The 15,575-nt window shown below is 40.9% G+C and overlaps 1 protein-coding gene across 8 annotated transcripts in view; it reads right to left on the bottom strand.

Moving 5' to 3' along the window:
* Nucleotides 1-2,980: 2,980 nt before the first annotated feature.
* LOC110333763 (serpin B6) overlaps nt 2,981-15,575 on the bottom strand; it is an 85,606-nt gene continuing 73,011 nt past the window's right edge. For 6 of the 8 annotated variants that reach the window (XM_021215462.2, XM_029547393.1, XM_029547396.1 and 3 more), the window contains 4 exons: nt 11,474-11,591; nt 9,052-9,194; nt 4,777-4,932; nt 2,981-4,481 (listed from right to left, as the gene is read on the bottom strand). In XM_021215462.2, the coding sequence (XP_021071121.1) occupies nt 4,080-4,481; nt 4,777-4,932; nt 9,052-9,194; nt 11,474-11,591 (819 nt within the window). In that variant the 3' untranslated portion in view covers nt 2,981-4,079. The remainder of the gene's footprint in view (nt 4,482-4,776; nt 4,933-9,051; nt 9,195-11,473; nt 11,592-15,575) is intronic. The other 2 variants (XM_029547392.1, XM_021215461.1) reach the window with 2 other exon arrangements.

Genomic DNA, 15,575 nt, shown 5'->3' on the forward strand with positions numbered 1-15,575 from the left:
GAATGGAGAGAGTGGCCATCCTTGTCTCGTCTCTTATGCTAGTAGAACTACTTTGTTTTTCCCCATTTAGGATAATGTTGCCTTTGGTCTTGTTGTATATTGCCTTTATTGTGTTGAGATATGACCCCCATGTTCCCAGATTCTTCATATCTTGTGTCACAAAGGGAAGATATTGAGTATTTTTGAAGGTCTTTGCTACATCTATGAGATGGTTATGTGGTCTGGGTCCTTTAGTGCATTTATGTGGTAGATTATGCTTATTGTTTTAGGTATGTTGAGCCTCCCTGCATCTTGGAGATGAAGCCAAATGATCATGATGTTCTCTTTGTGATGTGCTGTTGAATTTGCTTAGCAAGTGTTTTATTTTGATTTATTATGTTCATCAGGGAAGTTGGACTAAAATCAATTTTTGTCTTTCTGTATTTTCTTTTTCTTTCTTCTTTTTGGTCTGGTTTTGGTTTCAGGATAATGTTGGTCTTACACAGAGAATTTAGAAATGTTCTTTCCTTTTCTGTTTTAGAGAATAGTTTGAGGAGCATTGGTGGCACATTTCTTCACAGAATCCACCCAGATTAACTTTAACTGGGAAATTTTAGTTACTGTTACCATCTCATTGTTTGTATATATTTACATTAAGTACTTCACCTTGAATTAACGTTGGTAGGTAATATAAATCTAGAAATTCTTTTTTTTTTTTTAGATTTTCCCATTTGGTAGGATACACTTTTTTTTTTTTTTTTTTTTTTAAGTATGTCCTCATGATTTTGAGTTTCCTCACTGTACTGGCTATTTTTGTGTCAACTGGACACAAGCTGGAATTATCACAGAGAAAGGAGCTTCAGTTGGGGAAATGCCTCCATGAGATCCAGCTGTGGGGCAATTTCTCAACTAGTGATCAAGGGGGAAGGGCCCCTTGTGGGTGGAACCATCCCTGGACTGGTAGTCTTTGGGTTCTATAAGAGAGCAGGCTGAGCAAGCCAGGGGAGGCAAGCCAGTAAAAACCATCCCTCCATGGCCTCTGCATCAGCTCCTGCTTTCTGACCTGTTTGAGTTCCAGTCCTAATATCCTTGATGATGAACAGCAATGTGGAAGTGTAAGCTGAACAAACCCTTTCCTCCCCAACTCTTGCTTCTTGGTCATGATGTTTGTCCAGGAATAGAAACCCTGACTAAGACACTCACTATCGACAACGATGTCTCCCTGATACCTTATCTTCAATTATAATATAGATCCTCTCTCTCTCTCTCTCTCTCTCTCTCTCTCTCTCTCTCTCTCTCTCTCTCTCTCTCTCTCTCTCTGTTAATTGGCTAATAGTTTTTCAGTCTTGATTTTTTTCAAAGAACCTATTGTTTCCTTCTTTGTATTCTGTTTATTTCTATTTTTGCTTTTAGCCATGAGTTAGATTATCTTTTCCCATGCTCTTTGGGTTGTTGTTTTTTGTCTTTCCTAGGATCAGATGCATTATTAATTTGACATTTCTCAAAATTTTAATGTCGTTACTTATTTCTGTAATGAACTCCTTCCACTTAGAACTGTCTTGTGTCCCATAGGTTTGAGTAGGTTGTATTTTCATTTTCATTCAGTTCTAGGAATTATTAATTTCCTTATTCATCTCTTCCTTGATCCAACTGCCATTCAGGTGTGTTGTTGAGTCTCCATGGGTATGTGTGCTTTCAGTAGTTTGTATTGGTAGCCAGGTTTATTCAACTGTGGTCAGACAGAAGATGTTATTTCAATTTTCCTAAATTTGTTGAAACTTGCTATCTTTCCTAATACATTATAGATTATGGAGAAATTTCCATGGGATGCTGAGAAATGTGATTTCTTTAGTATTTGCATGCTGCCAGTGGGTGTTAGGTCCATTTAACTTGTGTCATTAAACTCCAGTTAATTCCAGATGGCTTTGATACTAGATCCTTCCACCTCTACTTCCCAAGTGCTGGAATCATTCTTCTGTACCACCATGCTCATGCTTTCTAGTCACAGGTATTTTTGCTATAGCAACAGAACACTGACAAATGGTGATCATCAAAAGCACTAAGCCTTGCTCACCCTTTCTTCATATAAACTCTTAAATTCCATTCGTCTTAATGTTACTCAACTCTTGTCACCACAGCAGCATCAGTGAAGTCAGAAGGGATCCTGGCAACTGAAAAACTGCACATAGGTCATGGAAAGTTGTTCCTGCCATCCCTTAGATTTTCAAGGTGACTCTTTCACACAGACCCTGACCCCTTTAATTTCTTACCTTCCTCATAAATGCTTCTATTGTATTTCCAGAAAGTGCTCAACATGGTTGCAGAAACTTGTCACCTTTTATAATACTTGTCACTAAATAGAAAGTCATCTGGTGTTTATGTGAATTATCAAAGGCCAGCTTTGACATCATAGGCAATTAGGGGTGTGGCAACAGTGATTTGGGGTCAATGCTACTAGCAGTCAATATCCCCCAATCCCCCAGCTGACAGCAGCGGGCAATTTACAGAGTCAGCACCACTGATGGAACAAAGCATAATTATCTAGGGCTGACAAGAATGCCTAGCAAGGTCGGGTGATGGTGGTGCACGCCTTTAATCCCAGCACTTGGGAGGCAGAGGCAGGCAAATTTCTGAGTTTGACACCAGCCTGGTCTATAAAGTGAGTTCCAGGACAACCAGGGCTATACAGAGAAACTCTGTCTCTAAAAAAGAATGCCTAGCAAGAAACTCTGAACTTTTTAACTCTTATGTGGCTGGTAAGAAAGAAAAGGATAGAGAGGTCATACTCTGGCCAGGCCTGACCACCTGTTTCGTCAATTTCACAAGTGTATATACATATTTAGGTTCACACACATTTACCTACATACACATGTATGTACATACATATAGACAGGCAGACATACATACATTTGGTGGATGAAACTGAATCCCAACAGCCACACTTTGTTTTTTCTCTCAACGTTTTTATACCTTTAGAAAGAAGTTCTTTATAAAATTACCTCATAGATAAAATCTTATACAAAAGGGAAGAGAAGGATGATGTCAAGAGTAAGTTCAAAGCACTATTTCATTCTATAAGCTCATTATAAGTTCAAAGCAAAAGTTTCACATGGCCTTGCTTTATCAGATGGCATATCCCTGGCTTCATCCTTAGACCTGATCTAGAATGTTTTTCCTTGATCACAAATTTGTTCCAAGCCTATTTCTCTTCTTAGTGCAATTTATGAAGACTCACTGTATTCCTTATAATGCAGCTTTTATTTACTATTCTATGAGAAGAGTGCACATTCTATTCTTGATTCTAACTTTATTACATCTTTCTGGAAAAGCAACTAAAACCATCTCCTTAAATTTTCTTCCTAAAATTATTTGACTTCTATAGTCATCAATTCATATCAACACTATTAATTCATGAAAGTTCATCTGCATGTTGATCTACAGGAAATTTGCCCAGTAGAGTGGGCTGATGCCCAGGGATCATTGGGCTATGTTATAGTGGCAGGAGAGGCATATGAGCAGTGGGAAGCAATCCTGAGACAAAGTCTCTGGGGCTGTGCCTCTCCAGAGCACACCCATTGCAGCCATGTAAAACAGTAGGCCATCTCCAGAAAACTCACTTGCTTGTCATAGCCTTTCCTAGATGGCTTTGGTCAGTGAATGACCTCATGTTTCCAACAGCTGGGAGAAAGTAGTCAGTAAGTATCTAAGGAGGCTTAGCTGTCTTACCATATGACGGGGAAACAGATATAGGAGAAAGGAGCTTTCCCTACTGTCCATTCCTTGATGTTTCAACTCGCTGGCTTTTTTTCACTTAAAATGGGATGAGATCCTGATGCTACCAAGGAAAAAAACAAAAATACACATGGCTGCCACAGGGTCTGGCAGCAGGGATGAGCTCTGTAGCTAGCAACACCATAAGCCCATAGGAGTGAAAATCCAGAACCTAGAAAAAGCCCTCCTGTAAACCTGACAGGCAGTTCTGAAGGTGGGGTGCCATAAAGCTCTTTATTTCATAATTGTCATTACACTTATGGATAAGGTCACTTGGGTTACAGCAAACCATGGGGAGATGGTTCAAGACTGACAGGAATGCCCTTTGCTCAGGGAGAGGAGAACCGGCCACAGAACAGAATTCCATTGGTCTTAACATGCTGAATGAAGAAAAGGAAGGGACGGTCAGCACAGAAGCGGGGAGTAAACCTCATGCACCTCATCATCATCATGGCAGCTGTAGCAGCTGCAGCCTCTGTGCCCTCCTCATTGACCTCCACAAAGGCCTTATGGACAACCTGAGACAGATACAAGCCTCGCTTGGGAGACATTCCAGAAAAGTCTGCCCTGCCCTCAAAGGCGTCAGTCATGCCCAGCTTGCAGAGGACCTTCTTCATGTCACAGGTCTCTTCCAGCTTAAACTTTGGGAGAAATACTTCTACCTCTTCTTCATCCATCTTGTCCAGCCTCGTCCACTCTATAAATTTCTCATAAGTTATTTCCTTTTCCACCTAGAAGCAAGGTGAAGACATTAGAACAGTGATGTCACAACAGGTAACTGAAACAACAGGAACGCTCTACAGTGCCCAGGGAAGGGTGGCTGTAACTTATTATGGTAGCTGGGAAGGGACAGGGAGCAGCTCAGTGGTGTTTACTAAGCATGCTCTAGGTCCTGGGTTCTACCACACTCACACAAGAATGAAAGGTTAAAAACATGATCATGGGAGCCTAGGACAGCTTCCCCATCACAAACTCAAACACCACTCTTTCTCCATCACAGCTCCATCAAGGTGCCACAATCCTTACCGTACTCAGTTCAACGTGTTCGTCTGGAAGCATGATGATCATGTTCAGCTCATTGCCAACATAGGGAAGCAACAGAATCTGAGTGAATATCTCTCCAATGTAGGTCATCTTAAAGGTAGACTTCTTAAACATCATTTGCACAGGTTTCTTCTCATCCTGTAAAGGAAGGATAAATATTAAGTTGAAAGGTGACACATGTGACACATTGGGCAAATTCAACCAAAGGAGCCAGGCACTGAAACTAGGAATGCTTGCTTCTTTAAATTGTATTTTATATGTCTGAGTGTTTGCCCTGCATGTATATACATGTACCACATGACTATGGGCATTTAGTGCCTGTATATTTCAGAAGAGGGTATCAAATCCCCTGGAACTGGAGCTATGGATGGTTATGAGATGCCAGTGGATACTAGATTTTGTCTCCAGTCCTCTTCAAGAACAACATGTGTTTTTAACTGCTGAGCCATCTCTGCAGCCTTGAGAGAGTCATATTTTTTCTTTGACTTCTAGAATACTTCATCAGCCTCTCAAAGACAGGTTTAGACTTTACATGATCCCTAAGGCCCATTTTTTAAGGCTTAGTCCTCAGTGTGCAAGTTTGAGAGGAGATGGAATCTTGTTTGTTTGAGATAGAGTCTCATTCTATAGCCCTAGTTGATCTAGAACTTGCTATAGAGACCAGGCTGGCCTTGAACTCAGAGAGTTACCTTTCTCTGCCTCCTAAGTGTTGGGATTAAAGGTGTTTGCCACCATGCATGGCATAGTGGTGGAAACTCTATAGGTGAGGCTTAGAGGGAGGAATTTATATCACTGAGATGTGCCCTTGAACAGAACTGAGGAGTTCTTGGCTTTTTCCTGTCTTTCACTTTCTGGTCTTGGAAAATCATTTTGCTCCAATGCTTGCTCCCAGAATTCCATTCCAGTACCCTCAAAATATGGTCCAAACCAATGGATCCATCTCATCATAGACTTAAAGCCGTAATACTCAGTCAAATAAACCCTTTCTATTATTAAATTGGGTATCTCCACATTTTAATCACAGGAAGCTGACTGACCCACTCACCAAACACTTGTGATGTCCTAGGCCAACAATTCTGTTCTATTGGGGTCTCATTTATTCTCATGACTTTGAACATAATTCTCAAATTCACTGTTCTAGCCTGAACTTGAACAATGGAATACTTATTTTATAGTCTATTTGACTCTTGCACTTTGATATTATTTTTTATAGCTGCCCTACCTACAAGTCTTACTCATACTGATTGACAGAGATGTCCTCCTTCCAGTTGCCAAACCCATTTCATGTCCTTGACTCCAGTTTTTCTCTAATACCCTGATTTGACTCATTACAAAACTCTATTGTCTGTATTTCTAAATTATAAACCAAACCTGACTTTGCTTTTTTAAGAGACTGCCATCAGCACAACCCTGGGATGACCTCCTTGTCACTGACCTCAGCATAGCAGCTATAAGTCCCAACACAAGGCAAGTCAGACCACTCTGCTGTGGCTGGACAACATTTTGTGGTACCACTCTACCAGGAACAAAGGCCTAACTGAATCTTTAAAACACCCTGGAATAATAAAGAACCCACCCTGCTTCCTATTCTACTTCACTCTCTTCTTTGGTCATATGGCTGTTTGTAGTGTTGTGGTTAACTAGATTATGTTTCTTTCTCCCAAGACGGTGGTCTGAAGAATCTGGAACATGCTTTGTATGTTCTGGTGTCTATGAAATCTTACAGTGAAGGATTCCTCAGCAGCTCTCACTGCCACTACCTCTGCGTGTCTCTGGAGCCAACTATGGTGTTCTTAGCTAGCTATGCTTATCTCAAATTTCTCTCCCCAGAAAAAACGGAGCTTCATGAGGGCAGGTACACTCAGCCAGCTAGTGCATGGTACACAGTAGGATCTCAAGTGATCTGAAGTGATCTGGTAAACTAATGGGCAAGAATTTTGCTCATAATTTAAATAAAATCCACAGAACAGAAAATCTTGTGTCTTTGGAGGCACGGACACACATATGATTACTATCAGCAGCTGTTGTAGCCACACAGTTGTCTGTGTCCTAGTGTACAGACAAGGAAACAAGACAATGCTTTTAACTCTGCATCTAGTAGGAGCCACAGTAAGTAGTTGCTCTTATGTTATGCGAGGGAAAGATCTCAAAAAGAAAAAAAAAAGGCTTTTGCATTCAGTCCTATGTCCTTCCCTGTGGCCTACATCAGGGTTAGGGCTGTGAGCATGAGAAAAAACACCCCATGCTAAAGGTGGTATAGCAGGAAAGGAGAGTCAGTTCCCAAGAATATCACTCCATACAGGCAGCCCCAGGCTCCACCCTCCTCCACCTTTCCTGCCCTCCAATGTGGGACAATTGGCCATGCCAGGAAACTGTTGTGGATGGGCCTGGCGCTGTTTGTATTTTGATGCTAATTCCACTCTCCCGGGAGGGGCTGCAGACAAGGAGTGAGTCACATAATCAGGTGACTTCATGTGAACCAATCCCCTAATCAATAAAGAAGCCAATCACTGGGCAAATAGGCAGGAATTCTGGGTTGGATGGAGGAAGAGAGGAAGCAGGACAGAGGTCCTTTTGGACAGGGATAGCCTGAGGACAAGGTATAAGTAAGAGTGTCTCCTGGTTTCAATGGCGGATCCTTCAGGATTCACCACCAGAGGATCTAGATTTAATAAGGGTTACAAATTAGCATTTTAGTTGTTGTGCCCAGCGATTGAGTTACTGTTGTTTCTGAACTAAGTTTGTTTTGCATTTTCCTTCATGAGGCGACTTGTCTGGGTACTCAGGAGAAAGGTACGGAAGCAAAGTGTGGGTTTGCATGATGGGCACCACAAAGGCGGTGGGGGATTTGAAGCATGGAGCTGGTAGCATGGTAGCAACCTGCCAGTGGGAACTTAGCGAGCTGGTGGAGATGCTTCGGGAGCTCTGGACCAGAAAGTCTCCATGAGATAAAAACAGGTAGGTCATTGCCCGCCAGTGCATGCCAAGCCAGCCCCACAGGACAGAGTTGCTGCCACAAGCACAGGAATGTGCCAGTTCTTTTTTTCTTTTCTTTTCTTTTTTTTTTTTTTTTTTTTTAAATTTGTCCTGCAACAGAAACTTGGTAAGTTTTAGCAGGTTCAGAGTCCCCAGTACCCAGGCACTCACCTGAGACAGTAGGCAGCTCCCTACTCCCTACCAGATTCCTGGCCTGGAACACTTATTACAACTTGACCTATGATCATGTAGATCAGAAGAGAGTTCTCCATGCTAATAAGGGATCTAGAGGCCCTGAGGGTTAAGCCAATAAGCTTCACTTCCCAGACATTCTTTCCTACAAAAGGTATTTAATCTCTGGTCTACCCTGAAAAGGTGGTATTCAACCATTTTCCATGATGAATAGCCAATAAACAGTATGGATAAACATGGACTGTCTCTTTCATCAAGAACCAACCCAGGGAGCATGGAGAAAGCCTTCATCTACAGAGCCTCAGCCTAAGTCTCCCACAGAAGGCCCCTCTGGGCTCCCAGATGGCCACCACTAAGCTAAGAACAATTAGTTATGAGTTAAACCAGAATACCCCATTCTACCCCCAACACCAGCCCCAGCCCACAAGTCCACACTGTTCCCAACTCCCCTTTACCCAGCGTCTGGATGTCCAATATTATTGGAACCCCCAGCCTTGGGCTCCTCCTTGTAGGCCTGAGGAGGAGCCAACCATAAACCAGGCACTAATTAGACAGCTCTCTGCCCTCAGCTGTTTTTCCAACAGGGTGAGAAAAGGTTATTTTCCCTCTGTATTATTTTGTGGCAACCAACACAAGGTGTAGTCCTCTTGAAGGAGGCAGGAGACACAAGACAGCACTTCTGAGAAGACACACTGAAAAGAATGGACTGTGCACAAGAGATGGGCTGCATTCTGGGCCACAAGGAGACTCATAAACCACATCTGGAGTTTAGATTTTCTTATGTTCAAACTGCTATGAAAGACCACTGCAGAGCTCTGCCATCAGGTTTGGCCTCAACATCTGCCAGTGACAGCATAGCCCATGACAGAAGCAGAGCCAGCTCTGAAATCATGTAGCCTGCAGCCATCATTTCCAACATGTGAAAGGAGAAGGGAAGAGAACTGCCCCACAGCTGAGAGAGGGTCCTGCCTGCAGAGCTGCACAGACACTAGAAGCACTAGCTACATGGGGCACCTCCTTATGTTTTAGAAGCCAATGTGAACAGAGGACCTTGCCCACGAGTCTCCTTAGTTACTGCACTGTGGTTACCTTGCTGACATTGAAAGGCATCTCCCTGGTGTCCTCTTTGTTAAACTGTTTCTCCCAGTTTCCTTTGAAGTAGATGGCATTCACAAGGATTAGCGATGTGTCAGAATTCACTGTACCTGGATTCAGCAGCTCTTTGATTTTATCTGAAAGAATGAATTTAAAAAAGAAAACTAATTAAAAACTTGTGGTGGTATGGATGAGAATGGGCCCCATAGGCTCATATTTTTGCATGCCCAGTCTCAGTTGAACTGAGGGAGAAGATAAGTTTTTGGGAATGGTCTTTAAGATTTCAAAAACCCACAGCACCCCCACACATACCCTTCTCTCTTCCTGCTGCTCATGGGTTAGGATGTAAAGCTCATGGCTACTGCTCCAGCACCACACCTATCTGCCAGGATGATCATGAAATAACCCTTCCAAAAAACTGTACGCAAGCTCCCAATTTGATTCTTTCTTTTATAATAGTTGCCTTGGTCACGGTGTCTCTTCATAGCAACAGGAGGACAGTAACAAAGACAAGGCCCAAATGGCTAACAGAGGTGGCTGATTGTGCCAAGGGCTGACAGGCAAATGGCACCACCTGCTGCTCTGGTCAGAAGCTTACATAAGAGATTTCACTTCTCTCAATATAAAGAGACACTTAACCTTAAAGCAACAACACTGACATCAACAAGAAAACACCTTTTTGTTTTTAAGATTTATTTTTAATTATGTTTATGCATGTGTGCTTGTGAGAGAGTATGTCCACAAGTGTGTTGATACCCACAGAGGAGGGAGGGATGGACCAAGGATGATGGGAGAGACAGCAGGTTGGTCAGTTCTAGAATAGGTGTATCAAATATTGGGAGACATCACAGACACACTGTTAAAAGACAGATGTAGTAACACACCATTTAATCCCAGAGCCAGAGCCAGGGCCAGGCCCATTTCTTTGAGTTTAAAGCCAACCCAGTCTATATAACAAAGTTAGCCAGCAATACATAGTGATTCTCTATCTTTAAAAAGTAAAAAGGAACAGGAAAGAGCTAAGCAAAGTGTCAGACACGGACAGTATTTTAGAGACAGCTTTGCAATGTCTGTACCTACTTAGAAAAAAGCCCTGTAAACTGCAGATTGTGATCATACTGTCTGATGTGTAGTTACTGAAAAACTGCCAACGGTCAAAGCATTCAGAACGTGCAATAATCAGAGCTTCATTCGAATTCAAATTCATGAACCCAAGGTGCTTATGGCAATGGCTCCATATTGCTTCACATCACTTCGCTGTGACCTTGGTCCTGACATACATGAACATTTTGTACTGATTGCCATTGTATTGAGCTATGAAATACAATGCCAACAAACACTGAGTCAAACATATCAGCTCACACTCAAAACCATCATGTTAGAAATGCAGCATTTGTTACTACATACAATTTTTTCTGCTCTTATAGACAGAATGGCTTCATTGTGAAAAATAGTCTTTCCATATATTCATACTCTTATTCTCAGCAAGTAAGCATCAAGTTATTACATTTTGGGGGAGGTGAAAAGATGATTAAATGCTTCAAAGTTCATATATCACCCACATTAGGTGGCTCACAACTGTCTATAACTTCAGTTCCAGAGATCTGTCCTTCTCTGGACTCTCAAGCACCTGTAGGCACAGGGTGCACATAATTTTATACAGGCATAAACACAAATGAAGATTTTTTTAAAAAAAAGCTTTAAATGTATTATCTCTTTGGGTTGTATTGTGTTTAGATAAACTCCCTAATTAATATGAAAGTTTGGCTCCATCTTTAATTATGATAAATATAGGTATACCAATGAGTTGTTTTAAAACACATTTCTATAGGCTATCTAAATGTATACTTGTATACTGTACAAGGTCATACAAAAATTTCTCAGGCAAAAACGAGTTGTGATAGGTAAAGCTTAAGAGTTCTGATTTACGGGCTGAGCATGGTAGCACACACCTTTAATTCGAGTACTCAGAAGGCAGAGTCAAATGGATCCTTGAGTTCCAGGCCAGCCTTGTCTACAGAGTGAGTTCCAGGACAGTACAGACTACATAATGGACTCTTGTCTCAAAAAACAAAAGCAAAAATGAAAACAAAAAGACTAGAGACAGGGGAATGGTCTGGCAAATGAAGATGCTTGCTACCAAACCTGAAGAACTAAATAGAATCTCTAAGACCCAGTGGTAGAAAGAGAAAACTAACTCTTATGTGTTGTCTTGACTGCAGGTGTGCAAAGACATACACAAACTCACAACAAACAAATCAATGTATCTTTTTTTTTTTTTTAAAGTAGGCTTAACTGCTTAAGAGGGATGGAGTAAATAGACCTCAGTGGCAGAGGAGATCCTGCTCAGCATGCTCAGGAACCTTCAGTCAAAGCCTAGCACTGAAAACAAACAAAACAGAGAAACTGTGTTCACCTTCTGTCTTTTTGGCTACCCAGGTGTTGATGTGCTGTCGGGACTGCTCTGTAGCACCCTTAAAGTCCATCTCTTCCATCTCTGCTTCATAGAACTTGCGGCAGGAATCTTTAAAAGACTGAGACAGAACAATTATACAGCCATGGAAGTAATTAACACCAGCAGCCTCCTTCCCAATGCCCAAAAGCAGATAATCAAATATTAATGAAATTAAAATTCATTAAAATTTAATGAAAACAAATATACGGAAAGAATATAAAAATCCATCCTTCCTTTTTCCAGCTGTCCAGCATTACCCTTAGTTTATGAATGAGGTAAGATGCTGGTTGGTGTAAGACTTACTAAAAAGCATGATGAATAGATGGACCCTTGAGGTAGTAGCTGAAGCTCAAGGAGGCAATCGGGAGTACCTTCAGATGCAGCATCATACTGCTGTCACTCTAAGAGGCCACCACACTGGCAGAGTACAGGTTAACCCCACAAGAGCTATGACACTTCTGTGCTGTGCATGGCCTGGACCTTCTACCACAGATTTCTATGCCTAAAGAAATACAAATTTGCACCATTCAAAATAGTGTCACCTATAGAGACAGACACTAGGGGTGTGGCCATGGAAGCTATGAAATTGAAATTTCATTTTAATTTGTTGTACTTCATGATATGGAATTTGAATTGCTATGTGTTCATGGTCACCATGTCAGGCATCTCAGTTTCAGGGAGTGAGCAATTCACAAAACCACAGCCCATGCACAGAAGTGAAGGACTTGTTTGGCATGCACAGGGCCTTACGGGGAACTGATCATCAGCACCATAAGATGCACAAAAGTACAAGCCATTGCTGATATAGTCTATGAAATGACAATGACATTGAGGACCACCCACATTCTGCCATGTTACAACACAAAAGTCAATACAACATAAATGGGCTAAAATTCCCATTATGTTAACATTGTGTTGGGGAATAGTTTTGTACACTGTGTATTCAGACACTGATTTCTGTGCCCAGAGATCTGGTTGTAGTAAGACATTTGCATTGTCATGATCACTGGAGCACCTCCTGTCTCTGTGATGTGTAAAAATTGTTTTTCATCACCTCTGATTGGTTAATAAAAAGTTGATCAGATAAAATCTGGGCCAGAGAAGAGGCAGCTAGCAATCCCAGTGAAAGAGGCTCTGGTGGGGAAACAGAATAGACCATGAGAAAATATGACCATGAGCATTTGCCATGAGCAGGTGGCCAGGGAAGTCATCACAAGGACACTGATGCAGAAGATGCAGCCAGGGCAAGGCTAAGATGGCCAGTAATGGGCTTGTGGCTAGGAAGTAGCAGCCATAGAGGGTTAAATTAGGTGGGTATCTGCCCAGCTACAGTGCTTAACGCTTGTTAATAAATATAAGGGTCTCTGTGTCAATACCTGGGAACAAGAATAGTATAGAAAAGCCCAAAAATTACTTTTTTGTATATAGAATAGTTTCTCAATATTTCTATGAAATAGCTCATCCCATAGCTACATATTTAATTGTTGTTTGAGAAAACTATTTGTATTTTCATTTATATATTTATGTGTGTGGTAAATGTACATTTCATCTAGGTATGGACACATATGTGTGCCGGTGTATGTGAAGGCTAGAGAATGAATATCTTTCTCAAGTGCTCTGCACCTTAATTTTTGAGACAGCCTCTCACTGAACCTGGAGCTCAGCAAGTAATCTGAGTAGGCTTCACAGTGCAGTCCAGGAATCCACCTGTCTATTTACCTCCTAGTACTAAGCCTTCAGTAATGAAACTTCATGCTGGGTTTTTATGTGTGTGCTGGGGATCTAAACTTGGGTCTTTTTTGCTTTTATACCAGCAGTTTTATTTAGCAAATGAGCAATCTCTCCAGGCCCTGAAGAAAACAGAATTATGACATAGATCACAATACCACAGTCTACGTATCAGTTGAATGACCTTAGCTGGTCTCTCTACACCTCTTCAAACCCTGTAAATGAGGAGACATGATGGCTATACCTCAGAGGGTCAATGTGGGGTGTGGAAAGGCTACTTATTTATTATTATATATATTTATGTGAATGAATATTATGTATATCAGTGTGTGCCTCTGTTCATGAAAGTCAGACAAGAGCTTCAAATTCCTTGGAACTATAGTTAAGATGGCTTGAGCTGTCAATTGGGTGCTAGAAATGGAACCCAAGCTGGAAAGAAGGAAGAGAAGCCAGGCCTCTTAATTGTTAAGCCACTTGTCAGCCCTTTAACAGATGCTTTTCATGGCAGATGCCTTACATACCATCCCTGACCTCTCAGTACAGTGCCAAGGTGAAATGCACAGATCGGTTTTTCTAATCCTTACACAGTTTATGCTTTGCCAATTTCTATGTTCTGCATCTGAAACATCTTTAATATTTCTCAACCTAAGAACAGTCTAGGGGTTTGGGCCATGGCTCAGTTTGTACAGTATTTATCTATTCTGCATAAAATCTTGGATTCAAATCTGGCATCACATAAACCCGGAGGTAGAGACATGTTGTAATCTCAGTACTGAGGAGGTAGAGGCAAGAGGATTAGGTGTTTAGAGTAATCCATATTTGAGGGTACTCTACGATACAGGAAATATGTCTCCAAAAAAACCACAAACAACAATGAAAAAAAACGAAAGAAAGAAAACAGGCTATTCGCATACTGATACTTGTTATACTTGTGAATGATTGTACAATTTTGAAACGCACTGTGCACTGTCAGTTTAAGCTATTATTTTTTTTTAAGTAATAACTAACCAATCTTAAGGAAAAATATAATTGCATATGGCAATTAGGATTTGAATTTCTTTTAGGAGAGGGGTGTGTTCAAGACAGGGTTTCTCTGTGTAGCCCTGGTTGTCCTGAACCCACTTGGTAGACTAGGCTAGCCTCAAACTCAAAGACCTGCCTGCCTCTGGGATCAAAGGCATGCACCACTATCCAGGTTTAGGGTTTGGATTCTTTAATGATAAATTAGTGAGAAGTAACTCAAAATATTACTAAATCTAGTTGAGATCCACATGGAAAATAACAATTTAAATTATCAATGCTTTTCTTTAAAAATTCAGCAAAAAAAAGAAAAGAAAAGAAAATGAGTAAGCTAATCATTTGTCTGCTGAAAGTTTTGTTGTTCTTCATATAAAAAAAGTCTAAAAATGGTAATAACATAGAAAACAGCTAGAGATGCAAAGAAAGTAAAATAATGTGCAATAAACAAACCAATGCACAGAACTTATTGCTGTCTGACCTAACACTCTGCTATACTCTTTTATACCACATCATTTTAAACCTGTAGAAATCTGAAATAGGTTAGAAAATTACAATTAAAAAAAGTAAGACTGATCACATACATTACAAAAGGAAATCTCTTATAAAGTAATAAAAAGGATAACAACCCAACACAAAAATATCCACAGAGTATATGAATGAACAATTCACATATTAGTTGAACGTCCTTTACCCAAAATGCTCAGGGTCAGATGTAATTTAGATTCAGGAGTCTCCAGATTTCAGATTTATTTTTATTTAAGAATGCTCAATTTGAGCATGTTCAAAAAAAAAGTTTCCAATCTCAAAATGTAAAAGATTACGTTTTTCGGGCTGGTGAGATGGCTCAGCGGGTAAGAGCACCCGACTGCTCTTCCAAAGGTGCAGAGTTCAAATCCCAGCAACCACATGGTGGCTCAAACCATCCTTAACGAGATCTGACTCCCTCTTCTGGTGTCTGAAGACAGCTACAGTGTACTTACATATAATAAATAAATAAAATCCTTAAAAAAAAAAAAAAAAAAAAGATTAGGTTTTTCATAGCTCATGACAAGGATAAAAATAAAAACTCTGCTGATATCTCTGGCAATTTGGGAATGCAATGGAGCAATATATATTAAAATCTTAAGGCACATGGGCATGAATGCACATTCAATAACTGTGTTGGTAATGGTCCACCCTGGGGACAAGCTAAATGCTACTCACATAAAAATGGTTTACTGGGGCTGCAACCCTGTAGGTGGAACAACAATATGAACTAACCAGTACCCCCTGAGCTCGAGTCTCTAGCTGCATATGTAGCAGAAGATGGCCTAAT

The sequence above is a fragment of the Mus pahari genome, chromosome 16, assembly GCF_900095145.1.
Source record: "Mus pahari chromosome 16, PAHARI_EIJ_v1.1, whole genome shotgun sequence".
In the NCBI taxonomy this organism is placed as follows: domain Eukaryota; kingdom Metazoa; phylum Chordata; class Mammalia; order Rodentia; family Muridae; genus Mus; species Mus pahari.